At 41.7% G+C, this 25,896-nt stretch overlaps 1 protein-coding gene across 1 annotated transcript in view; it reads left to right on the top strand.

Annotated features, from left to right (window-relative positions):
* The window catches only part of iglon5 (IgLON family member 5), a 106,408-nt gene extending 82,845 nt beyond the window's left edge, over window positions 1–23,563 (top strand). The window contains exons 2-8 of the mRNA XM_026183603.1: window positions 4,151–4,229; window positions 9,151–9,383; window positions 11,066–11,185; window positions 16,811–16,942; window positions 17,177–17,297; window positions 18,695–18,846; window positions 22,202–23,563. Coding sequence (XP_026039388.1) covers window positions 4,151–4,229; window positions 9,151–9,383; window positions 11,066–11,185; window positions 16,811–16,942; window positions 17,177–17,297; window positions 18,695–18,846; window positions 22,202–22,305 — 941 coding nt within the window. The 3' untranslated portion in view covers window positions 22,306–23,563. The remainder of the gene's footprint in view (window positions 1–4,150; window positions 4,230–9,150; window positions 9,384–11,065; window positions 11,186–16,810; window positions 16,943–17,176; window positions 17,298–18,694; window positions 18,847–22,201) is intronic.
* The last annotated feature ends 2,333 nt before the right edge of the window (window positions 23,564–25,896 follow it).

Raw genomic sequence — 25,896 nt, 5'->3', positions numbered from 1 at the left:
GGAGGGAGAAGAGAAAATGGAGGATTTGAGTTAGGGATCAATAAAGCTGAATGCAACAGAGAAAAGTGACATCTGAAGATTCTGTTTTGGCCATGAAACAGCACAATAGTGTTTCCACACAGGCCTCATTATTGTTTTGTTTGGCCGCGCCTGTTGTGTTTGACCAACGACATTTGAATTAATAGCCTGAAAGGAGTAAACACCATGGTGGGAGACACATGCTGTCATTCAGTAAGATGATGTTTACATTTTGTTTTACACTCAACACTCCCAGTTCACACTGCGGAGCCAGTCTTTTTGTTCCTTCGTCAGAAGCAGGTACTGACTAATTTCCATCAGAAAACATTGTTTTATCAGGTAGTTTAGACACATGTACTGCTGCGTGTAGGACACAAATTCAGATCAGGTAATGCATGTTTGTGTTCATGACTGGATGACTTGGACAGTCATTTCAAAAAAGGAGTACAGTGAACCCAAAGCACATATATTTCTATTTACAAATTAGGGCTGCCAGAAACAATTATTTTGTCAGTGTCACCGATTATTTTTGCGATAAGTCAACTAATCAGATCATGCATCCATGTGCACATGTGAAAACTATAACTTTAATCTGAAAAAAGCCAAACAATAACATTTTTAAGTTATCGAAGTGACCTATATATCATGTTTAACCTGAATAGCAAAGGACCGCGGGGGTTCTGAAAATGATTTGCTAGGAGTCCGGTGTTCTCACCGGCTCTAGTGAGCCTTAATCTTCCAGTCAGCTCGTCTCCAAAAACGTCGGTGCACTTTTGTGATGTCCTGATAAACTGAGCAGATGTTTGAAGTTTACACAGCTACATTCTCGCCTGAAAATATCTTAAAAGTTTATTTTGTGACCCAGAAAGAGCAATAAGAGTAATATTAAAACTAAGTAGCTGTCGCAATTGTTGGAAATTGGAATTGGCTGGGCCGCGCTATGAATCCTGGGATAGGTTGGGCCACGAAGGATACACCCGACCCATCCTTCAAATCTGCGGAAAAGGAGGACGCATTTGTTGGAGTCTTCGAATTTGGACAGCCTTCCTCGCGTCACTGTCACGTAATCAGCCTATAAATGCGAAGGATGCAGCCCCTGAATTTGGACACAGCTACGATACCGAGCTCCTTCTTCTTCTTTGGCATTTAACAGCAGCGGGCATCCTTGTAGATGCATTGCTGCCATCTTCTGTTTCAGTCTGTTATTACGCTCTTAAATCCTACTGCTTATTCCTGTGTCCTTCAGGATCTTGCCAGCTATTAAATTAGTCATCAACGATGACATAATAGTGACTAGTCGACTAATCGTGTCAGCCCTATTACACACACACACACACACACATATATGTATAGATAGATAGATAGATAGATAGATAGATAGATAGATAGATAGATAGATAGATAGATAGATAGATAGATAGATAGATAGATAGATAGATAGATAGATAGATAGATAGATAGATAGATAGATAGATGCACGTTGACATCATTGTTTAAACCTCTTTTCTTCACCTTTCCTTACAAAGCACCATGTAATTTTGGGCATGTAGCCCATCCCTGTGGACGTGGTTTGTATGCTTTGCCGTCTGTATTTTTATCAACACGGAGTCGTCCACCTGTCAGGCTCATAATATTATGACTGCTTTTTACAGAATGCTTTTCAGGAAAGTGTATGGTCCCCGCACTGCTCCGAGGGCACCTTTGTCTCAGGACAGAAGTGTTTTCTCAAATACAAATGCTGGTCCCGTTGCATTGATGCATTCGAAGTGACAGGGGTCAAAAAGGGTTATACAGTGGTGAGCGTGTGCTTGAGTCAGGTAGATATTATGCTAAATGTTTGTGTAGGTGTGTTCCTCTGTGTCATTTTTTTTACTCCCGTGTGCCTACATGAAGTCACATTTGTATTTTCCTCAGGGAATGCAAAGGGAATCTTTTCTATTTTTGTTGTCACGGTGGCCTCTTTTATCTCGATGGGTTTGGTCCATAGAAGAGCGTGTGGGTGTACTCACAGACTTGCTCGTCTGTGATTTGTCCTGTGATTCACTGTGGGAGAGGAAGTGTGTGGTGAATGTGTTGACCTGGTTATCATGTTTTGCGGCGCTTAGGAGCGCAGGCAGGGTGATACAGGTTTTAGAATGCAAGGTGCCAATCGAGCTGTGAAAATGGGAATTGAGTAGGGAAATGGGAATAGCTCCCTGCTGGTTTGTAACCTTCGCAATGTTGTGTGGAGCATTCAGCGTATGCACACATCTTTTATTCAATCGATGTGGGTGTATGTGTGTGCTGCATGCGTGTCTCTGTGCTTACATTATTTGATAGAGTGCACCTTTTCTCTGCATGTGCGTCTGTAATTGTGTCTGTGGGGTAGCATATTCATGACATGTCACACAACAGAATTGAATTAACCTAAATATAGTTTAGTGGGTAGAGAGTATAGAGCACTTGAAAGGGAACAGCTGAGGGATTGAGCTGAGGACCATCTAAGTCTTAGATGGAAAGCATAAGCACTGCAACGGTGTGCAATATTACTCCAGAGTAAAAACCACAGACAGCTTTTAAACACTGGACATGATGGCTAATGCGCTACGCCCCTCCTTTAAGCTGTTCTGAGAGGAAGGGAGAGATGAAGCCAGTTCTGGGATCCTTGGCCAGCCTAGATAGCGTAGCAGCAGCACCCATTAATGCGATTACAGCTTTTAGTGGGAGATTTTCAGGGCCAGTTTTATTCTGAGACGTCATTAGTTTATCCTCCTTTCTTGTTCCCTGTCGGTGTGTCAGCAGACAAATATACACATTCACATCGAGGAGCAACCTAAACCTAGACACTCTGATTGCTTATACGCAAAATGAGCCGCATATGCACTGGTTCACATGCATGTAGCCAACGCATGACTTAATGAACACACATTCATGATTATAGCCTATATTTGCCATTGTGCAGCCACAGAAGTTATTCCACACTTATATTTACAAAAAGCCAAAGAGAACAGGCACAATTAGTCTTTATTTAAGAGATGATAAATTAGTCTGTAGTGCAGTTAGCACAACTGTCTGCGCTGCAGTTTGAAAACCTTTTGATTAGCGGTCCAAAATGTGCCTTATAATTCAGAAGCCTTTATCATTATTCTTTGTAATCAAAACATGATTTCACAAAGACCCTCCTTTAATTTAAAACTCCCATTTCCCATTTATTTAGTGGTGCACTGCCATTCATTTTGGGTCTCATCTGTTCGAAAATTCTTATACGGCATGCTTAACATGTCGTGGAATTTGTGTGGCTGCCTAACAAACCGTGAGGTTCTTCTTAGCAACTCAGTGCAGCAGGTTCATTTCATAAAGTCACCATTTATTAAACCTCAAGGCTAGACAGCAGCAAAAGCCTATATTGAGGTCATCTTTCAGGCAGTGGGAAGAAAAGATTGTCAGAGACGGAGGGAGGACACAAGCCGCGATATCTAGTGTCATGCTGTGTTTTGGCAGAGTTTAGATGGACAGAGCCAGGCGTCTTACTGGGGAGCGGCTTGCCTCAGTAGGCAATATCACTGCCAGCATATAAGGTCTTTGAGTGCGGTCCAAAAAAGTTTGCGAAATGACTTCAAACTGTTTACTTTTTTTTCTTCGTACCTGAGCGTGTCAGACACTCAGGTAAGCACTCAGGTGCTCTCAGGATTTGTGTCTGTTCTTGTGTCAGTTTGTAATATATGTTTGTGCTACTGCAAGCATGTGCCTGTTTTCTTTGTGTGTGTGTGTATGTGTGTATTGGTAGGCAGGATGAGCATCCCTTCTGTTACCGTTGCTGTCCCTTCATTTCACGCTCCGGCAGCTCCGCGTGAATCCTCTTCCCTTTGCTCATTATCAGTGCTGTTCAACGAACGAGCAGCCCACCAGAATGCAGGGTAAAACCAAATCATTATTCAAGTATGGGGGTCAGTGCAGACATTGTGACTCTTTTGTTTAGTATATTTATTACTTTCCCTTCAGAGCAAGCAGGATGCAGGACACATCTCTGGCCTGAATGATTTTGTGAGGTGGTCGATCTTTAAGTATCTTACCTGAGATAGATGAACACTCGCGGAGTGTCTGGTGTTTTTATTGGATGCTGATTGCACTCTTCTCTGATTTTTCTTGGCAGGGTCCAGCGTGCACGGAGCAGAATTCGGGCACCTGCCGGACAACATTACAGTGCTGGAAGGCGAAAGCGTTACTTTGAGGTAACTCTTGATCCTACACCTGCACTGACTGATTACATGAAAAACATGTTTGCCTTCCCACCACCTGTCACACTAGTATAATTGCCAATCCTCTGTCACATAACTTCAATTAGGCATCCTATCCTGTGCCATATCTTCCATCTCTGTTTATTGTAGCTAACTGACTAATATCTGTCAAATGTCACTGGAGTCACCCAGTCCTTCTGAAGTCCAGTCCTGCTCGGTTGGTGGACCCTCACTGCATCCAACCACCACTACCTAGCTGTGAGTGATAAATCAGAAATCACAGCTTTTCTCTGCTTCCAACCAAGCAAAAAAAAAAACCCAGCCAACTTGCTTTTTTTCCTCCTTGCATAGATGTGATCTGGCTTGGCAGTACACTCAGCAGTGCTAGAAAAATAGTGCCCCCCCCCCCCCCAAAAAAAAATTCAAGTCAACATTACTTCCATCACCTTTAAACCTACATATCTCCAACAGCTCTGAGCAAATTCTCAAGTTCCCTTTTCCTTTAAAAGAAGACTGGCCTTCCACAAAGATCAAAGCTATTATTCTGAAGCCAAGTACATTCTGTCAATTTTCATTAACATGAAAATGTCTCTCTAAAAAATTTAAATGAAAAACGCTGGAAACCCCATTCTTTTCAGGAAATTTAACTTTAATGGTTCTATTAATAAATAAAGTAATGTGTATAGGATTGTTTTGACCCCCCCCCCCCCCCCCCCCCCCTTCCTTCCTTCATACAAGGTCTTTTAAAGTTTTTCTTTAGACACTGGCTACTTTTTTACAGTCCTTGTACTTGAACATTTTCAAAGAAAGGTTTTATTGTTTGTTTGTTTTTAATGTATTTATATATTTATCGTATATTTATTTGTTAAGTCAGTTAATGACCTATGAATCAGTTATCTGTAGAAGAAGAACCTTCATCAAGGGATAAGCCAGTATTGTGTCTTTACAGAACAACGTAGAACCAATTTTGAGGCACTTTGTTACTAGCAGCCTGTTGCAAAAACACATAATTTGTTCTCATTTCTTAGTTGAAACTATGAAAAATGCCACAGAAAGCAGAGTTTGACAGGCGTAAAATAGTTTTTTTGCACCAACAAAGTGATTCTCACAGAGCTATTAGCCAAACAATATGACATATCTCAGCCTAGTGTGCAGTGTGTCTTTAAAAAATTAAGGAAACTGGACGAGTAGAGGACAAAAGTGGCAGGCCTAAAATACTATGTGCAGCAGATAACCAGTATCTGAAAGTCATGTCCTTAAGAAATTAGAACAAATTCAGCAAAGACCTGACACAGGACCTGAGAGATGCATTTGGCAAGTGGTTGATCCATCTACTGTTCACTGAAGCCTCATCAAAAATGGTCTCGGTGGAAAGGTGGCTGCCAAAAAGCCATTCTTAAGGAATGGAAACAAGAGGAAAAGGCTGAGAGAGAAACATCTGAGGTGTGCCAAATTACTCAAGAACTGGACTGAAAATAAGTGGCAACAGGTTTGACGCAGTGATAAATCCAGATTGGAAATTTTTGGGTTCAAGTTACTGTTAATATGTACAGAGGAGGTCAGGAGAGAGATACAGCGATGAATGTTGAAAGCCATCACAGTGGATGCTCAGTCATAGTGTGGGGCTACATTTCAGTCAGTGGTGTTGGGTATCATGTCAAAATGATGGAATTATAAACTCAGAAAAATGCCATCAGATTTTGATCAACCATGCAATACCATTGGAAGGCGTTTAATTGGGAGCACCTCCATTTTTGAGGATGATAATAATCATGAACACAGCCAGTGGAGTGAATACCTGGATAAAAAAAACACACACAATGGAACACTATCATTCATGGATTAGACTCCCAAGAGCCCGGACCTTAACATTATATTTCATTTCAAGCAGTATGGGATCATTTTGACACAGTGCAGAACAAAAGACAGCCAACAGCCAAAGAAGAGTTTTGGAAAGTCCTTCGAGAAGCCTGGTGAACTATTCCTGAAGACTAGTTAAAGAACTTACTTGAAAGCTTGCCTAAGATACTTCAGGATGTGTTAAAGGATAAAGGTGGTCATACCAAATATTGGCTTTCAAACTCATTAGAAGTTCATTATACAGTATACTGTATTTCCATTTATATTTTCACGTTTCCCATTGTCTTAAAAACTATAAACAAATGAGGGGTGGCTCAAGAGCTTTGGCTTATTCTAACAGATAACATGCAACACCCGGTGATTGGGTGTGGGTTGCACTGTCACTTCACAGGGTATCTTAGAGAGTTACCCCATACATGGGGAATAACGAAGTTGAGAGATAGTCTTGACATGATAAAGAACGTTTGGTTATTTTGTAATGTTGGTTCTCGGAAGGAGAGACTGTCCAGCCTCAGGCTGCTTGGAGACACATTCCGATTATACCTGTACTGGTTTCATGTCTGCAGAGCTGTTTTATACGTAAGCTGTGGGTCGTGGCTGGCCTAGCCGGAGTGTCTTAAAGAAGTATCAACTAGCCATGGCCTGGGGGCCGAGGTAATTCCCTGTACATATGGAATATGTAAGGAAGTGGCGAAATAGCCTCTCAATCAGAGAACCAAGGTTTCAAAGTAACCGAATGGTCCCAATGTTAATTAGAGGGTTTAAAAGCTTCGACAGTGGGGCTGTGAAGGCATGTTTCTTTCTGAAATGTGTGTGCAAGTTTAGTCTGTGCCGGTCAGCAAATATCTGTCATACAAAAGACTAAAGAGCTTTATAAATAAACTACATTTTAATGTAAAATCACTTGTGCCCAAGTGGCACAAATACTTGTGTTATGCTTGAGACAATGCTGTTTTGTTGGCTTTGATGCGGGCCATTAAGATGAGGCGCATTTGATGCTATTATGGTGCTCATTTCCTCTGGGCTTGCAGTCCTCTAGCAACATCATCAGTGCAGAAGTGATTAATTTTAAAAATAGATTAATAGAGCGTTTGTACACAGATAATGAATTTTTATGATGTATTCTTTCTCAATTCAAGCACACAATGCACAAACAGAAAACTAAGCATAATTTAGTCTTAATTATTTCTCTTCCTTTATTCCTCTACCTGCTAGGAACACGAACATTCGCACATGTCTTCTAGGGCATTGGTTAATAGCTTTCAGGTTTACCTGTTTTATGGGGTTTTTTCTATTATGGTGCTACCATTGCTGGCCTGGCAAGTGATCTAAGATTTACTTTAGTTAAAATTTATCTAGATCAAGTCAGTTAAACATAAAGACAACAGTTGAAGCTGGGTAAGGACATCTAGTGGCCAAGCCAGGTCAAGCCAAGTCTCACCTTTGGCACCTTACACCTCTTCTGCACCATGCCTCAGAATTTCAGCCGCTTTTACTCAAACATGCCAACAGGCTTACATCAAGACTTAAAGAGTGTGTGTTTTAGACTGTATTTAAAGTTTTCTTCCAGAGAAAAACAATGTAACTAAACTGTAACTAATAATTTACAACCGCTTTTTGTAGTAATGTGTTGCTAACAAGCTGTTTTATTTATAATACCATTAAAAGAGTTTACAGACAAATCCAATAAAAGTACAAGTAAAAGAAGCCTATGGTATTGAATGGAGAAACATAACAAATACAGTTACATAGCCTACAGTTACTTAATGGATTGATGAGTATGATAATGAGGTGACTCATAGGCTATAGCCTTGGCAGTCACAGTCTTTCCACCTAATTGAACAATCAGCGCTCACTATCATTATGAAAACACCAGAAGAGGTACTATTTTAAGAGACTGTTGTTTCTTTTACTAAAACTCAAAGACTGAAGCACACATTCAGCTGTAATGTGCAGGCTGCTCTGGTGGCTCGTCGATGCTTAACACTGTACTAAAAGAGAGGATATGCCTAATATGGTCATCAGGGGCATAACTCTTTGAGCACATAAGTCCCACCCATCTCCTATTTGAACCGTTTGCAAAGGGCAGCCAGTCAGAAGAAATGGGTCTAAAGGGAGGAGAACATGAGCTAAAACAACTCTGTTTACAAGGATGAAGTGAAGGGCAGCAGCCAGAGCAGATAAGTAAGGATCTGTTATAGTCCAGGATTAAACATGTGGAGCTTGAAATGAGCATGTGTTTTATATAGATAGCTATAGATAGATATGTGTGTGTGTGTGTGTGTGTGTGTGTGTGTGTGTGTGTGTGTGTGTGTGTGTGTGTGTGTGTGTGTGTGTGTGTGTGTGTGTGTGTGTGTGTGTGTGTGTGTGTGTTATTTGTAAATTTACCAGCTTTCACCTACACCAATGAAATATTTCAGCAGGTTTAAATATGTGGGATCAGCCATCCAAGGCAAGTGACAGTGGACAAGAGAGGTGAAGAAGAGAGTGCAGGCAAGGTGAAGTGGGTGGAGACAAATGTCTTGGTGATTTCTGACAGAAGGATAGCGGCAAAAGCGAAAGGTGAGGTTTACAAGCTGGTAGTCAGACCTGCTATGATGTATGGTTTGGAGACGGTGCCACTTACAAAAAGACAGGAGGCCAAGCTGGAGGTGGCAGAGCTGAAGATGTTAAAATTTTTTGTTAAGCGTGACCAGGATGGACAGGGTTAGAAATGGGTACATCAAATGGACAGCTTAGGTTGAGCAGTTTGGAAACAAAGCATCGCAGAAGCAAGGCTGAGATGGTTTGGACATGTGCAGGGAAGAGATAGTGGATGGGACAAACAATCCTGAATATAGAGCTGCCAGACAGGAAAAAAGAGCACGACCACAGAGAAAGTTCGTGGATGTTTTGAAGGAGGACGTGTGGACGGCTGGTGTGATGGAAGAGGATGCTAGGGGTAGGGTGAGATGGATATGATTCGCTGCGGTGACCCCTAAAGAGAGCAGCCGAGAGAAGCAGAAGATATACTGTTTATATTACACTTGTTAATTACTTCCTGTTTTCCCCGCAGATGCCGTATTGACGAGGAGGTGACCCACAAGGCCTGGCTGAACCGCTCTAATATCCTTTTCACGGGGACAGATAAGTGGTCTCTGGATAGGCGTGTGACGCTGGTCAATAGCAACAACAGCGACTTCTCCATTCATATTGACAAGGTGCAAGTAACCGACGAGGGGCCCTACACCTGCACCTTCCAGGCCAATAACAAGCCGCGCATCGTTCATGTCTACCTCATTGTTCAAGGTCAGCAGCTGGGTTCAGTCAGAACAGGAATCTATTATAAGTGGCTGTTTATTGCATCCGGTACTCTTGGATAATTTCTCTAATATATCCAGAGTGCAGATTTGATTGCCAGTGATGCCGCAAAAAAGTATATATTACACCCATGGTACTGTAAACTGCCCTGGATCTGATTAAAAAGTTTAATTAGGCTTTTTGCTATTCATCCAAACATAGTGCTGTCAGGAGGGTGTGATTGAAGTCTGACTTCCATGGAAGCAATTAAGATGGTTTCTATGGCAGTGTGTGTCAGCATTAGTTTTCTGTAAAATCATGATTGAATGTATACCTAAAATCTATGATAGACAACTTAGTCATTAATGTTTATGATGTCTTGGTGTTTAAGGTATTTATATTTATATGAATGTGAAATTACTCGTGTCTTCAAAGCTCAGCTGGCCTGTGTATGTGTGTGTGGCTACAGTGACGGAAGACTAGTGCAGTGACAGATGAGCCCATTTGTTATTTTCATATGGGCTGTTAAGATTACTTGTCTTTATAAACAGAAAGTTAGGCAGATCAGATGGATGAGCCTGTATGTTGAGTAGATGAGGTACACAGGAGGCTGTCCAAGTGCCTGACTAAATAACTGACAGTACTGGACCTCAACTGGAGCTCAGTCATCAAGTCAGCAGCTAAGTGAGTGAGTGTGTGACTGATCCTTAGTGACATGATGTATCGATGCAGGACTGCCTGGAGGATGGATCTAAGGCCTTTTCCCCCTGCATGTGTCAGATTGTATGCATATTTTGGGGCTACGGAGTGCAAAATGTAGCCATACATCATCGGCAGATTGAGACCAAAAACTTTTAATAGGATATATTAGGTTAAAAATTACAGGGATAAAAACACGAGGTCTGGCTCAAAGCTCACAGGTGGCAGAGACAATGTCATCTGCTTTGCTGGAGATTTCACATCACACTGCAGCCAAGTAACACTCTTGTCTGCAGGGTCCAAAGCTTGGCACAGATGACCATATATACCCAATTAAATGCTCAATTCCAAGTCGCCCACATTTCCCACCCTTGCTTGATAACACACAAAATAATTACACCCTCAAGTCAGTGTATCAAGCAGGAGCAGCTTTACCACCACTCCAATCTGTACTTTATTGCTGCAAGTATTCAGCTCCAGCAAGATAGAGAAAAGTATCTTCGGTAGATGTCTCACAAAAAAGCAATCTCAGAGCCAGGCTCATTAAAAACAATGATAATGGGCTATTTAAATTCAAGGGCCACCTCGTTATCAAACTAACTACATGCACAGCATCCCCAACACTTTGAGTTAGGGCCAAAATGGTTTTCAGGGGTGGTCATACTCACTGAAACAGTAGAAGTAAAAATTCCTCCAGTACCACTTTTGCAAGTGCCCTTTCTTTTTCAAGACAAAACTAGAGTCAGTGTCAAGAGAGGGAAATGGTAATATCCATTTGCAGGAATTTAGGATTGCTGCAATGGAATGAAGGAAGAATATTGTTGCACAGTTCAGTAAACACTCAAGCATAGATCATTAATCAGCGGATTGTGTGTCTGTCTAAGCTGCAGAGATTTGCATCATATGTTAAACACCTTAATAGGATGTAAAGCTGTACCTTATCAATAATGTATTTCGAGGTCATATTTTAATGGTGCGATCCTGTTTTTCAGTGCCAGCCAGAATCGTCAACATCTCAAAAAATGTGTCAGTGAACGAGGGAGAGAATGTAAACCTCTATTGTCTGGCAGTCGGCCGGCCTGAGCCCACTGTCACCTGGAAAGAACAGAAATGTAAGCTACCCCTTCGTGCTTGCTTGCCTTAACATACAGAGATCTAATGTTCACAGCTTCACCTTTATCTCCCTGCCTTTACATTCATCCCTGACACTCATTCGCCTGTTAAAGCCTTTTTTTTCTCCCAGCCTATAAGCTTATCAGCATTCAGCTCATGTTCACGTCTTTATCCCTGGCTTCTGTGTCATCATTCTTAAACCCAGCTGTTTAGTTTGTCCCCATCTTAAATTCATACTCCCGCATTTCCCCATGTCCCAATGTTTTGTCCCAAATAACCACACATTATACGTAATTATCCCCACCGCGCCGCCCGTAATCATCAGCATCTGTCTTCATCCACCTTGTCAACCAGCATCGTGATGCCAACAGCCACTTTTGGCACCAAATCAGCTATTTTAAACCTCTTCTGGTGTGAGGAATTGGAGCTTGTTCAGGGTGGTCAGGAAGCGCATCTTGATAGATGAAGTCAGTCAGTCCATTTGATCTAATCAGCGCAGCATTATTCCATGTTAGCTCTCGTTTTCGTCATCGCCGATGTCCAAAGTCAAGCAAATAACCTTTATCTGGTCTCTAGAGATTGAAGAGTTCACTTTTTGGTCTTTTACTTTTTTGCCAAAATTGCAATTTGTAGTTTCTGTCTCATCTGTTTGACACATAAAGAAAATTGCTATGTACTGAATATACCACTGTGCTATGACTCAGAGTTTCAGCTGTTTGTTTTCAGAGAAAAGGTTGAGATGTTAATTTATTTTCTTGCTGTTTCTGTGTTGTGGGATAAACTGGAAGCTTAAGAGCTCTGTGACAATGGGTGAATTATCAGAATTGAACTTTCTTGTTTATAATATCAGCATGTGTGCTAGAAAGTTTCATAATATCCTTTGCAACTGACAGATGAATATAATAGGAAGCTGCGAAGCAATAAGGATCATTATTTTACAGTTTTTCATTTTTTATTGTTGGTTTCAGCACTTTTTTGCAGACTTTTTTTTTCACACAACAGAATTGGCTAACTTGTAGCCTGACTACAGCTGTAGCAACACAGATCAAATACAGTAGCAAGCAGCAGTAATAAATAGGTCAGTGTGAACAACTACTGAACACGATGTAATTATACTGCCGATAAATGCACAACCTACTGTAGTGCTGCACTTACAGACAGCTTTGGGCTTACTCAGAGGCCTGTTCCTTCTCTCTTTCTGTTTGTGACTGGGTTATCATGCTGTGAACAGTATGTCCTTCGCTGTACAGTTAGTGCTTATGAACCTACACAGTACACTACAGTACCTCAGGGAGGGACAAACCCAGGAGTGATCACACACACCCACAGACACACAAAATATAGAGGAGAAAAGGAAAGCATGCATGAATGCACACCTGCAGCAAACACGCACACAACCTCACATCACAAACTCTGTGCAGTTGTCCTCTCTTGAAAGTCTACAGCATTTCTCCTCTCTCAGCAATAATCCTCCCTCTCTAACCACCCCACCAACTCAAACTGCTTCCCCACCCCCCTATAACCCCTCTGCTTGCAGAGAAAGAGATAGGGCCCACATTGCTATTCCGTAGGAGTCTCTGCAACCAAGCCATCAGTTGCAGAGGACCAGGGGTGGTAGAGAAAGGAGGGGGGTCGAGCCCAAAGAAACAGCAAGAAGCTGCCGGCCATCTGTCCCCATTACTCAGAGACTGCATAGAGAAACTGCAGGGAGGGGCAGTGAGAAGAGGAGTTGAAAGTTGAGCAGAAAATGCGTATGCAGTACACCAAGACGTGGTAGAATAGGAGGAGGAGAACCACCTGAAAGGTGAGGGGGATGAGGGGGATATGCTAAAAGTCTTTGACCCCTTTGCGTCCCGTCTGCAGCTACCAGACTCCTTATTCACATACAGATAGTAATACCGCTCGGCGCTGTTATTTGCAGCCGCCGTCTCCTTCATCTTCACCAGAAGCACAGATACAATCTTTTGCACCCATTCACTCTCTCTGGCATCCATCAGTTGACCCACACAGAGGCATACAGGCATTTTGTCTTATCCAGTTAAATACACCAGCACAGCCCAGGCTTATCATTTGACGTACCATCCATTAAATCCTGCAGTAACACAGTCTTAGAATAGATGCTTATGGCTGTGGAAGGAAGGTGATATTCTTTTGGTGCCAACTAAAACTCTCGGACAGGATGATAAGTATAATTGTTGCGTATGCTTATAAAATATATAAATAGGTTAGTTACAGTTGATGGCAGTAGATTGGGCTTTGATATTTCTGGTAGGTGTTCTATGGGCTGGGATGCTAAACTCAACAGCAGTGCCGTCATAATTAAAATATGGTTTGTTTGGCTCCAATTCAGTTCGAAGGCTGGCAACAGGAAGGCGGTAAGCAGAGGGAAACAAATCCAAATGGGCGACAGGCTTAAACACTATATGGGTACAATAAAGGATAGATGACTAGATGATAGATGACTGTCAGATGACCTGTGTATGTTGGCAAGAACACTGAATACTGAGTACAATTTATCATGCACATGTAATTTGGGAATAAGGAGCATGTGTGCAGGTGGGTGGGGAAATTAGGTAACTGGAAAGGAGGAAAGAAGTCTGATGGCTTCCAGTCAACAGGTGGTCAAACAGTGTTCCCAGAAGCACCTTTATTTTTTCAACTGTGAAGTGTTTCCACTAAGCATATATGTCGGACACTGCTTTCATAAACAAATGTTTATGGATTTGTGTTAACGTGCAAGACTTGGACTGCGTTATATCTTGATTTAACAATCTGTTAATCTATTTCCTCAAATCATAATACTTTCCCAGCTATGAGCACATTTGTTCATTCTAAACACAATAAAACTTTAAAAAATTGCTTCCAAATATTTAATGAGTCCCCCAAAAGACCTGGGAACTGTGAAATGTAGCAAATGTTAATAGGTTGTCCTTTGTTTTTACATCCCACGATCAAAAAGGAGCTTGAAATTTAAGTCCATTGCTGATCAAGCAACATTTCGCAGATCCAAAGTGCAGGAAAAAACATGGGAAAAACAATTTGAAGTGTTCTTGAGGAATTTTAGTCATACACGTGTAAAGCACTGGGGTGCACTGGCCTTGAAATTCTACTGTATCATTTAGATCAATTGACACACATTACAGCTGCTGTATGCTACCAGAATGACTGGTTTTATCATTTGTTAGACTGCCCACCCATCTCTGTTTTAACCTCACATCAGACCACTCTGCCTTGACTGTAGTTTTTGTAATGGAAATGGATAAGAGGAGCCGAGAAATCAAGTGCCCTGGTAGTCTAGTCAAGCTCAAAGTGCTGCCGGGGAAATAGAGCACGGTTTCACTGTTGCGGGCCAGAACTCTTGATCCTTTTCCCCCCTCTTATTCACAAACCCTGTCTCTTCCAAGGTGCAATCCAACTATCTCTGGTGGTCAGGAGTCAGGCTCCTTCAAAAGCCATAAGTGGTTCATGGAGCTGTATTTTACAGACCATTGTGGGAGTGCCAAGGGCCGGCTCCGCTCAGATATGATCTCCCACCAAAGTGGAGAGAGGTGTGCAATGCAGGTCCAGAGATCTCAGGGGATGGAGAGGGAGGGGAATAAAGGGGGAGTGCAAGGACTGCTTTGCGATATTACATCATACATAGATGCTATGGATGAAAAGTCCATGAAAAAAACCTAATATCAAATAACCAACCTGACATCTGTCACTGTTTCTCTCGTTATGTTGCCATTTCTCTCCTTTTTTCTTTATCTGTACATCTGTGTATCTCTTTCAGTCTCTTACACGGTATCGCTGTCAAATTACCACACTCTGTGTCTGTAATTCTCAATTTATAACTCGATTGCTCTCGGGTTTTTTTATTCTTTGCTTTGTCCTTTTGATTTCTTTCGTCACCTGTAACAGCCTCGTGTGTAATTTCTCCAGTGTTAGTTGTCTGATTCTATCTCTTCTCCTTCTTCCCTCTACGCTGCCACGGCTCCCTCCTCCTTGCAAAGCTGGGTGCTCTGCCTGCTTGACAGAGATGTCACAAGAGAGCAATATTTATTAGACTAATCGAATGAGTGAATAACATCTCACCCACCCCACCCCATCAACCACGGCTCACCCGGGTGGCACAAGCAGCCATCACGGCGGTTGTCGCTCGCTGCTCAGCCTCTGCTGCAGCAGCTGCAAATAATCGTCTCCAGCTCAGTAGCCGCACTAATAATCCTCCAGTATAATCTTCAATTAGAACCGCCACGCTAATCTCTGACAGGAATAATCGTGGCGTTTAGCGTCTTTTTTATGTGTGCGTGTTTGCGTTGGTGTTCCTCTCAAACGTACTCAGGAGCTGTTTGTGTGTTTGTTAAGGGAAGTAAAGGTCTGCTGATTGACAGTGACTTGGTTTGTGTGTTTTGGGAACTGGGTGGGGGCTTTGAAAGGGGAAAGTGTGCAGCAATTTAAGAGCTGGATTTCCTTGTTAGTGGTGAGATTATATATTATGTTGTGTTCCACAGTCTGACTTCTTTAATGGGGTAAAGGCAAAAAAAAAAAGGCCTAATGGTTTCGGAGGCTGCGAGACAGCTGGCTGCTGTGCTTACAGGAGGAGGGGGTGCACGCTCGCTATCATTCTTCTTCTCCTTGCACTCTTTCTCCCTCGCTCTCTTTTCCACTGTCGAACCAATAACACCCACAGCATCCATTCCCTCACATGAAGGAGCAATAACTTGTAGCCTGTCCCCTCGACTCTCCTCTCTGAAGAGATTCTGTGGCTGTTTTGTCGCCCAAGGAAAAAGACTGAAAGTGTGAGACTGACTAATTTGTTTTTTTGTTCACCTGGGAGTTTGTCAACATCAAATAACCGCCAAATATTCTTGCTCGCCGCGTAATGTGGTGAATGAGCAGTCCCCCCCCCCCCCCCCCCCCTCCCAGTGTGTCCAACGCTTAGAAAGCAAAGCTTACAATTTCCCCCGACAGTATAAAAGTAGTAAAAGAGTCACTGCTGTCACATTGTGTTTACTTACTTTGCATGTGCGAAAACATCAACTGAAGAAATGAGCATTTGGGCCAGGAGATAAAAATTGAATTATAATATTTTTTTCGTAATTATACACACCTTAATGCTCATAATAAGTATCATCATGCACTGTATTGTTGCATTGTTAACTATTTGAGGTTTTTCTATAATCCAAATTAATATTTCTAAATTGCGATAAACAATAAATACATGAGGAAGTTGCCATTTGAGTATTGATAATAAAAGAATGGACATTCAGCTGTTCCTTTATTTGCCATGGGGTCAGATTTCACACCAGGTGCCCTTCCTGATACAGACCTCCCATTTATCCAAGCTCGGGCCGAGCGCTTGGTTTTGACCCCCTGAGGCTGTTTTTGTGTCTCATCTTGGTCTCAAACTGTGAGTCTTTCACATGTAGGGCGAATGTGTTAACCACAACTTAAGTAGTAACCAAGGTCAGCCCAACGTCACTTCTTGTAAATGTTCTTGAATAATGCATTATATGTTGTCATCTAATATGTGCATCTTGGCCTCTCAAATGACATTAGCCTCAGCTAAAAAAGCTTAAATCAGTTGCCTGCATCACCTTGCATATGATTTTTAGTGACCTTTGACTTCTACCTAATAGATGGGACATTGCGTGAGGGGGAGTTCCTGGAGATCACAGAGATCACAAGGCAGCAGGCGCAGGACTACGAATGTATCACCAACAATGGTGTGGCCCCTCCAGACCAGCGTAAGGTCATAGTCACAGTCAACTGTAAGTATCCCACCTGTGCGCTGCACAAAATGAACTCCATGTCCACAGTGATGTATTAATAATATATGTTAATGATTTAGATGCTTTATTATGTATACATTTTAAATTTGTTCTCTGCAGGTGCTTTTTAACCTTGTGGCTAGACCTGCCTTTTTGGTTGAAGTGAAGCTAAATGTATACACATTACTCATTCCAGTCTCTCTGTTTGTGTTTTCTCCTATCCTTCTCTACCAGACCCTCCCATGATCACAGACATGAAAAACATGCCAGCCCATTTGGGGAAGACAGCCATCTTGCGCTGTGAAGCCATGGCAGTCCCGCCGGCCTCCTTTGAGTGGTACAGGGATGATCATAGGTGAGAACACTGTCAATTTAGGTGCCAATTTGTCTGCTATGAAGCCTCCTGAATCTTTCAGTTATAACATTTGGTACTGTTCTACTTACACGGAATAGGCAGACTGGGCGAAGATCACGTATACGCTGGTTGAGGCAGGTGTACCTGTTTGAAGCCTGATATTTGCTCGCCAAATCAGCATTCCATTTAATATCACAGTGAATTACAGGTGCGCCCTGCTTATCAAGCTAGAAAGACATCGCTAGCGTTGGCTGCAAATGCCTGAGGGGAACTTCAGCTCTCATGCAGATTTAGTCATGTCCTGTTTCACAACCTAAACCCACACACGAGTGGGTAAACTCATGGTTGCTCATCTCCATCTTTTACATACGATCTATGATCCACATTTAAAATATCCTTTTTTATATATATATACATGAGTTGAAGCTTTATAGAAAATGCTTTTCCCCAAGGGGTTATGTTAAGCAAACAACTTGCAGGTGTCATTAACTCGTGTTTTTGTTTTGTGGCATTGATTTGATTGGTTGACAACTCAGTGCAGCGCCACAAAAGTAACAGTTTGTCTGGTTAGAGGGAGTAATTATAAGCCACAGCCAAACCACTGTTTTTTTTTAACCATCTGTCGATAAACAGTAACAAAAAAAAAAAATGCAATAATTAAAATGTGACTTGAGGATTATTAAAATCCATCCAGTGCGCAGCAGGTTAGAGAAGAGGGGGGAGAAAGAAAACAGATTTAGCCATTTAAAACTCAATAATGTATTCATCTTCTTTTGCATTTTTGTTTTAAAACCCCCAGAATAAGGAAACATTATTCATAAAATTTGGGTAATTTTGTGTCTTCATTCTCATAAGAGAATGGTTCAAATTGAACATTTTCAGACAGAGAATTCATTTTTCAGCCATGTACTGTAGATGTGGTTTTGGCTGCTGCTGATGTACCTAACCTCTGGCATTAGTATATATCTGAGATAATCATGTATATATTGCCATCTCCGGAGAAATATTAGCTTGTTGGCAACATATTTCCTCTATATTACAGACACATAAACTGCCCCTCCAAGTTTGTAAAAGGTCCCAGAGAGCGTAGAGGAGTCAGGGTGATTTGGCATCAGGCGAAGCACGACACAGAAGTACTTAGACAAGGCTTTGCTAGCCAGAGAGAGTTGTTAATAGAGTATAATAGGCCCCAATAGGAGGTATCAGTCATTTATGGGCTGAGACTACAAGGTGAGACAGAACATAGAGATGAGGGCTATTTTGCACGTTCGTCTCTCTGAGCAAAAAGTTTCTTGTTCACACTGACTCGAGTGTGATGTTATTTTCTGTCACCAATTTTCTTGTCTTTCCTTTCTACTTTCTCCCTTTGCTTTTGTTACTGCACGATGGCTACCCAGGCCGGTAGAGAGTGACAACACCCTAAGGATCAAAAATGAGAAGACACGCTCGCTGTTGCTATTCACCAATGTGACAGAGAAACATTTTGGCAACTACACCTGCTTTGCCTCAAACCGTCTGGGGGCTTCCAACGCCAGTATGCTGCTGTTTAGTAAGTTATCACACACGACTAACTAAACGCAGGGGCTTCAGCACACAGCAGGGTATATGTATGCAAAGAGATTTCAAAAATACACTTACGTTTGACATCAATCATCGTGCAAGACTTGAAACACGCATGACCCACTACCACAAAATTATATGCAATGACATACTGTTTTTCCCTCTTCGCCCACTCTGTTTACGCTCTGCACACAGCACAGCATTTTCACAGCCTCTTCCTGCCTCCTTCTTCCCATTTTCGTTATTCTCCGCCCCATTAAAGCTTTGCTTGCGTATATTACCATCTCTCTTCCCCGAGTTCCTTCAAACTCTCCGTCTCTCGTCCGTACACATTCCCGTCTGCACGCACACACACAGACTGTCGCTCGACTCTGTCCCGTTACCCAAGAAGTTGTCATTTCTCTCGGAGCCCAATTCACATTAACCGTCCCCAATGAGCGATTTCCTACCCTTCCATTTCCCGACACCCCCCACCCCCCCTTTGGTGCATTCAGCATTACCATCTTAAGTGAGTCCTTCATCTATCCCCTTTCTTCTTTCATTCCCGTGCCCATTATCTCGGCCAGTCTCCCTTCAATGACTCACTCCTCCGTCAGACCCATATATCTTCCTGCTCTCTTTTTCCACCACCGCTGCCACTTCTGTCAGCCTATCTCTCCATCATCTGTCCTTCTGCCTCCTTTTTCCTTCCTAATCTCCTCCTGCCATCATTAGAACACAACAAACTCCTTTCTGTTCTGGACCGGGCACAGAAAATCGCAGCATAATCGGATACCTTTGTGGCATTTCTATTCATACCCTGTCCCTCACTGTCATTGCCTTCCCTGACTTTCTTTCCCTGCTTTCATACAGATTGTTTCAGCATTTAAAGGTGCCACATGCAGCATTTTAACATCAACAACCACTATCACATCAAAATTGGCATATTATCATAATTACCCCCTACCAATGAGTCCATTACTGAGACCATTGGCAGTCTGTACTAGGTTTCACTTCACACTGATACTTTATAAGCCACCAGGTTAGATTTTTGAAACCTAGTAGACTACATAAAAGCACAAGAGTGGGTTAATTAAGGGTTCTTACAGTTGCCCATTCAAGCATTATGCAATGCCTTACTGCAAGTACCATATTCTTGATGGTATGCTGAGTTACATTGAATAAGCTGCTGTATTAACTTTTATTCATGACTGTTCCTCTTTAATAAGGTTATGCTGTATCTATAGTGGTTCAGCGTGTAAGCTCCATAGATCCATCTCTAAAATAGGACTACACATCCCATCTCAGGCCCACCTTATCATAAACAACACATGTGCCTAGCAGCACTGAGGTGATACCTGTGGATGGAATCTGACTAAATTATAAATCAAAACACACCCTGGAGGACCAACAACAGAATTCCTGCTTAGCCTGTCCCTGTACTATTAATCCAGTTTTAGGTTATCACTCCAGCATTTAATGGCTTTGCAACTTCAGATGAACCACTTTAACTTTCTTAAGTTTCACAATAGCCTTTTTTCCCCTTGCTTTTAACACACAGGTGTAAAAATGAATAATTTATCTGGGTCACACGTTGTGTGGGTTTCCAGCGCCAGCAGTGTTGCACTGTTTCGCTGTTTGACAGGCTAAATGGAGTGAAGCGTGATGAATGTTATTTACATTTAATATGTCAACCCTGAACATGTTTCATGCAAGCTTTTCATGGGTTGTAACTTGACACTGAGTATATTTGTGTCGCTAAATTAAGAAATGTAATAATTTAGACCTCATGGTGAATATTTGGATATGTCAAACTGGTAATATTAATAATTGCTAAATTTAATTTCAAATGCCCCTTTCATTATGAATGTTATGACATGTCAGAATCAGACGAAACGTGCATCCATTTCTGGCTTTTCAGTGTCATTTGAATATATTAAATGTTGGTTTAATAGCGTTACTTTCTTTTAAAATTAACCCACCCCTTATCTTTTGATAAGGTGCAGTGATTTACTGAAACATGCAAATATAAATGTGAATACAGTATATAAGGCACGAACTACATTGTTAGAGTAAAATTGTAACACCTTGAAAGTCAGTATTTGGTAAAACCACCTTTACTTTTAAACACAGCCTGAATTCTCTTAAGCAAGTTTTTTTTTGTCATTTCTTTGAGTAGTCTTAAAGAACAGTTCTCCAGGGTTCTTGAAGGACATTCAAAGCTCTTCTTTGGATGTTGGCTGCTTTTTATTCCATTCTCTGTGAAAATGACCCTTCAGGAACGTCAAGGTCCACAACTGATAGTACTCGATTGTGTGTTTTCTATCCAGGTATTCTTTTACTCTTTTGCCAGTGTGTTTGGTATCATTGCCACGCTGAAAATCAGACACTTTCAAGATGGATTGCATGTTTGCTCAAAATCTGATGGTACTTTTCAGTGTTCGTAATTCCATCAGCATTCACAAGCTCTCCAACACCACTGGCTAACAGTGTGTTTTGAACTCACTTCCTGTGTAGATATTTCAACCAAACATTCTCTCAGTTTCTATGTCGAGTCTTTGATGGATTTTTCCTATTTCTTGAGGACGTGGCTCTCAGTTACTGTTCAGTCACTTGCCCTTTTGTCCTCTACTTTTCCAGTTTCCTCAGATTTTTTAAGAACACACTGCACACTATATCAAGATTTTACTTAATAGCTCTTTGTTAATCACCTTATTAGTGCAAAAATACTATTTTATGTCTTTCGATCTATGTTGTCTAAAACGTTGAACTACATAAAGAGGAACACATTATGCTTTATCAACAGGCTGCTACTAAAAAAGTGCCTAAAGACACAGTTAGGCAGCTTTAGTTGTGCTTGAATGGTTCAGAGGTCAGTGCTCACAGTTGGCTTAACAAAAAAACAACAACAACAAAAAAACCATTCTCCTGAAAATAGCCAGGTAGGGGTCAGAGGGGTGGATCAAAACTTTTGCACAGTACTACGTGCTGATTACCATTTCCCTACTAAGTACACAGTGATATCAAATGAGACCAAAAGCTCGGCTGTTTCATCGCAAAAACAAATACACCCCCCCCCCCCCCCCCTGCCTTTTCCTAGCACTTAGAAAATAGGAAATGTAGTTCATATTTCAAGAAACACCATTTCCCTAATGTAAAACACATTGTTTACAGTAATTATGCCAGAGTATCAGAATTAATTCTGTTAATTAACTGTAATATGTTTAAAAATTTATACAGGCTGTCACAGAAATAGACTCCTCATTTATACCGGTGGTTGTAGCGTTCTTTGTGTTTTTAACAATGCGTTTCCCCGCTGCCCCCCTGTGCTCCCCTCTCCTCTTCTTTCCATTCTCTCTGTCCAGGACCGGGGGCCCTACAGGGGCGAGGGACCGGTTTACACGCAGGGATAAGTGTCATCGTGTGCGTTTGGGTTTCCCTCTCTGCTGCTCTTCTGCTGAAGGTGTAATGATCAAACTCCACCTGGAAACGTCCCTGAGCACCCCACCTCTCCCTCCCCGCCCTCTCTCCCACTCAACGGAAGGAAAACGGAAATGAAATTCTTTAATTGCGAACCCATCACTGTGAACAAAAAGAATATGCATTATTCCAGGAGCCATTGAATCATTGCATCAAACACAAAACTCCCCCCATCACCTCACCCCACCCGCCCAATCCCCCACCCCCACCCAGCGCCCTCAATTGAATTTTAAGGTCAGCTCACACTCATTATCTCTTTCTCTCACTCTTTCCCTCACACACGTACAGTCTTTCCTTTTGTTTCCCAGAATGCCTTGCAGATTTCTCTGACTTGGTACTTAGCCTCTTTGTTTTTCCCATTATTACCACTGGGCTGATGTTAATAGAGAGTGTATATTAAAGATAATTGTGTTAGTGATCAACAACAAAATAGATTATCTAACAAGCGGAAGATCATTTATGTAATATATTACATAGACTATTGACTGACCTACAATGTTTGCCTTATGGAAATTATACGTGAAATCACAATGTTACGGTGGATATTTAATGAAATTATATGATGATAATGATGCATTATGATATGGCACTGGCGGTCATGTGCCCTTTTTAAAAATTGTCCAGTTGGTGGCTGTGTGAATTGTCACCCTTTGATCTCACACCTTACATACTCACACACACATACGTATGTTTTTTTGATTTTTAACTGTGTAGCAGAAAAACTGCTATGAATGATGTCAAAATGTATTTTAAAAAAACGGCTGGGTGGTGATGGCGTCAGTCTTAACTACCCCTCTATGTAATTTGGGGAGTTTATATTAAGGTTTCGCATGTAGACTCGCTCACTACCCAAACCTTTTTAGCTACCCGACTACCCCTCTGTTCAGCGTGCTCTGTCTAGTCCCCCCTCGCATCGCTGTAGTGTTCTCTGCTCTATGTCTCCTCCTCCCTCCCTCCCTCCCTACGCTTCCCACCCAGTGTAAATATATGCAGTACAGAGGCCATGCTGGCGACTTCAAGTTGCCTCGGGAAGAACAACATCTCCCAGAAGCCTCGACTACGCTCCAGTGTTCTGAAGCAGCAAGAGACTGTCCACTGACAACAATATCTTCTGTTTCAAAAGCTGAGGCTACATCCTCTTTGTCGCTTGTTGATAGCATGTACCGGTTAGAGATGTTCCTGTTGTGAGTCCATACTCCCTCTACACTCCCTTCCTTCCCTCCCTCCTCCCCTTCCTCTCCCTCCTTCCCTGCACTGTGTCTGTTTTTCTCTGCAAGGTTACCTGCTTTTACTTTTTTGGTGTTAATAATACTACAGATGATGACGATGATGATGTTAATAAGTATTTGAATAACTATGAATAGTAATTCCATGTGAGAAAAAAAAACGAACAAAATCTGATGGTAAAGAGTCGTGCGTGGGGAAAAAAAGAGTTCTTTTGTACTTTACTCACACACATTGAACAAGTACAACGAAAAAACAAAACTACAAAAAAAAGGTGTAAAGTTTTCAAAGTGACGTGCTCTATTTTACCATGACAAGCTTTTTAAAGACACATTTGAAACACTCTGAGGGATCATTTCAACCAGCTCCAGAAGCTATGAATGATAATGTAATTTATAATTTGTAACAGTTTATGTATTTGACTCTTTTTGTCATGCTGTTAGCTGCATCTCACACACACATTTACTGCACATCCCTCCACTTATCATAGTGTGTCTTTCTCTGTTTTGACCAGCTAGATAAATGTCATCCTCTGGTCATGGCTGTAAGTCATTCCTAGTTCTGCCAGACCGCACTGAGATAAAGATGTAATTAGCCATTACCTGTGGCTGGCTAAGTGAAGGAGTCCGGGCTCCACCTGTCCTTCCTGCCACCCAGTTATGGCCCCTATAAATCAAGCTCAGCCCTGCAACTGACAGGAATCCTCTTCAAGGACAACCTCACCTTGGTGCACCAGTACTCCATCCACTGTGTACCTGTGACATGCAGGCACGGGCACTACCAAACCCCCATGGCACAATTATCCAGCCACTTCCCCCACATGGCACAAACAGTGGGAGGAAGGCATATATTTCAATATGGCAGAGCCCTTTTCTCTCCTAAAGCACTGTTCCACTCACATGCAGAGACTATATGCAAATTTGCCATAACGAGCCTGAACATCTCCCTGGCTGAGCCCTGACTACACCGACATGAAAGAGGAATTACTCGATATTGAATCAAATGTCTGAATGTGTGTGTGTTTTTTTCTTTTATTTATTTGTTATTTTACTCAAATTTTTGGTTCAAGCCAGCAATAACCCCTAATTCTACTGTGCAAGAGATGTCAGTCATGGTTAAAGCTGTGGTGTAATATCTGAAAATCTGCCATTAACAAGGTAAATCAAATAAGTCTGTTGTTGTACTTTTATTGTGTACAGTACTCTGAAATGATTGTGAAGCTCTGTTTAAATGGCCCTTATTCTAAAACATTACAATACATGTTGTTCTCAAAAGTCTTGCCCGCTGCAATGTATTTGGGTCGTCTGCGTGACAACACGCCCGTTGTGCATGCATCTTGTTGCTTCATAAACAACGACGGGTTCCATTTCAAGCACAAGAGCAGGTCATTTGGTCAGTGTTTCTTATTTTTTCCTGTCTCCTGTCACTATCTACATGCCTCTTATGCTTTTGTTTTTAGTTTTATCACTTACCGTTTTTTTTGTTCCATGTAAGCGTTCCGCTGGATTTTTCAGTGGCGTATAACATCTCTATGTACATAATCTGTCCTTGATGAAGAAAAAAGAAAAACATAAAAAAAAAAAAAAGAAACAGAAGAAAAAAAAAAGTGGATAAAAAATAACATACTGTCATGTTTCTCAGTGTGGGTTTGAAAAAGCACGTCAATATTTGTGTGTGGATGGATTTTGAAAAAAAAAAGAAAGAAAAAGAAAAACAAGCAAATAGTCTGTTTTGTTGAGGTCTGTGGGTAAAGGGTAAACGCGGGGGAAAACGGGGAATATCACCTGCCGTGGAGTGGGTTAAACTGAATGTGAGAATGTGTATAAAAACAATCTGCAAAAGCACACAATTCCATGCGTCATGATGTATGCGCGGTGCTGTGCAAAGGTTTTAAGTGTTCTATTGATCATACAAATTTTAGTTACTAGAAATTACTAAAAAAAACTGAATATTTCACGAGACCACTGTGTGCTTTTAAGACCCATCAGTTCCTCTACCAGTTCACGCTTTTTGCAGTGTTCTAAACATCAAATGAACTGTGGCCTGTGTGCCTGCTGTCGTTTTGTGTAACCTCATTGAAATGTGCAATCGGCGGGAGTCACAGCTTTTCTTACGGGATTTTCTCCGACTCTGGCTGCATCTGAAGCCATCCTGATTGGTATGTGATGGATAACAATCAGAACATCTAAAGCACATCTGTTAAAACCTTTGCACAGTACTGTAAACAAGTCCCACTTGTAGTGTCGCAGAAGGAGAGGGTGTTAGTAAGAACACAGCAGATCCCCTGGGTGCAACAATCTGAGGGTGGATGAGGAGGCTGTTGGGAGAGCACCCGGTCTCATGGACCAGTGGGAGG

Source organism: Astatotilapia calliptera, chromosome 11, assembly GCF_900246225.1.
Source record: "Astatotilapia calliptera chromosome 11, fAstCal1.2, whole genome shotgun sequence".
Taxonomy (NCBI): Eukaryota; Metazoa; Chordata; class Actinopteri; order Cichliformes; family Cichlidae; genus Astatotilapia; species Astatotilapia calliptera.
This window is presented reverse-complemented; position numbering and strand designations above follow the sequence as displayed.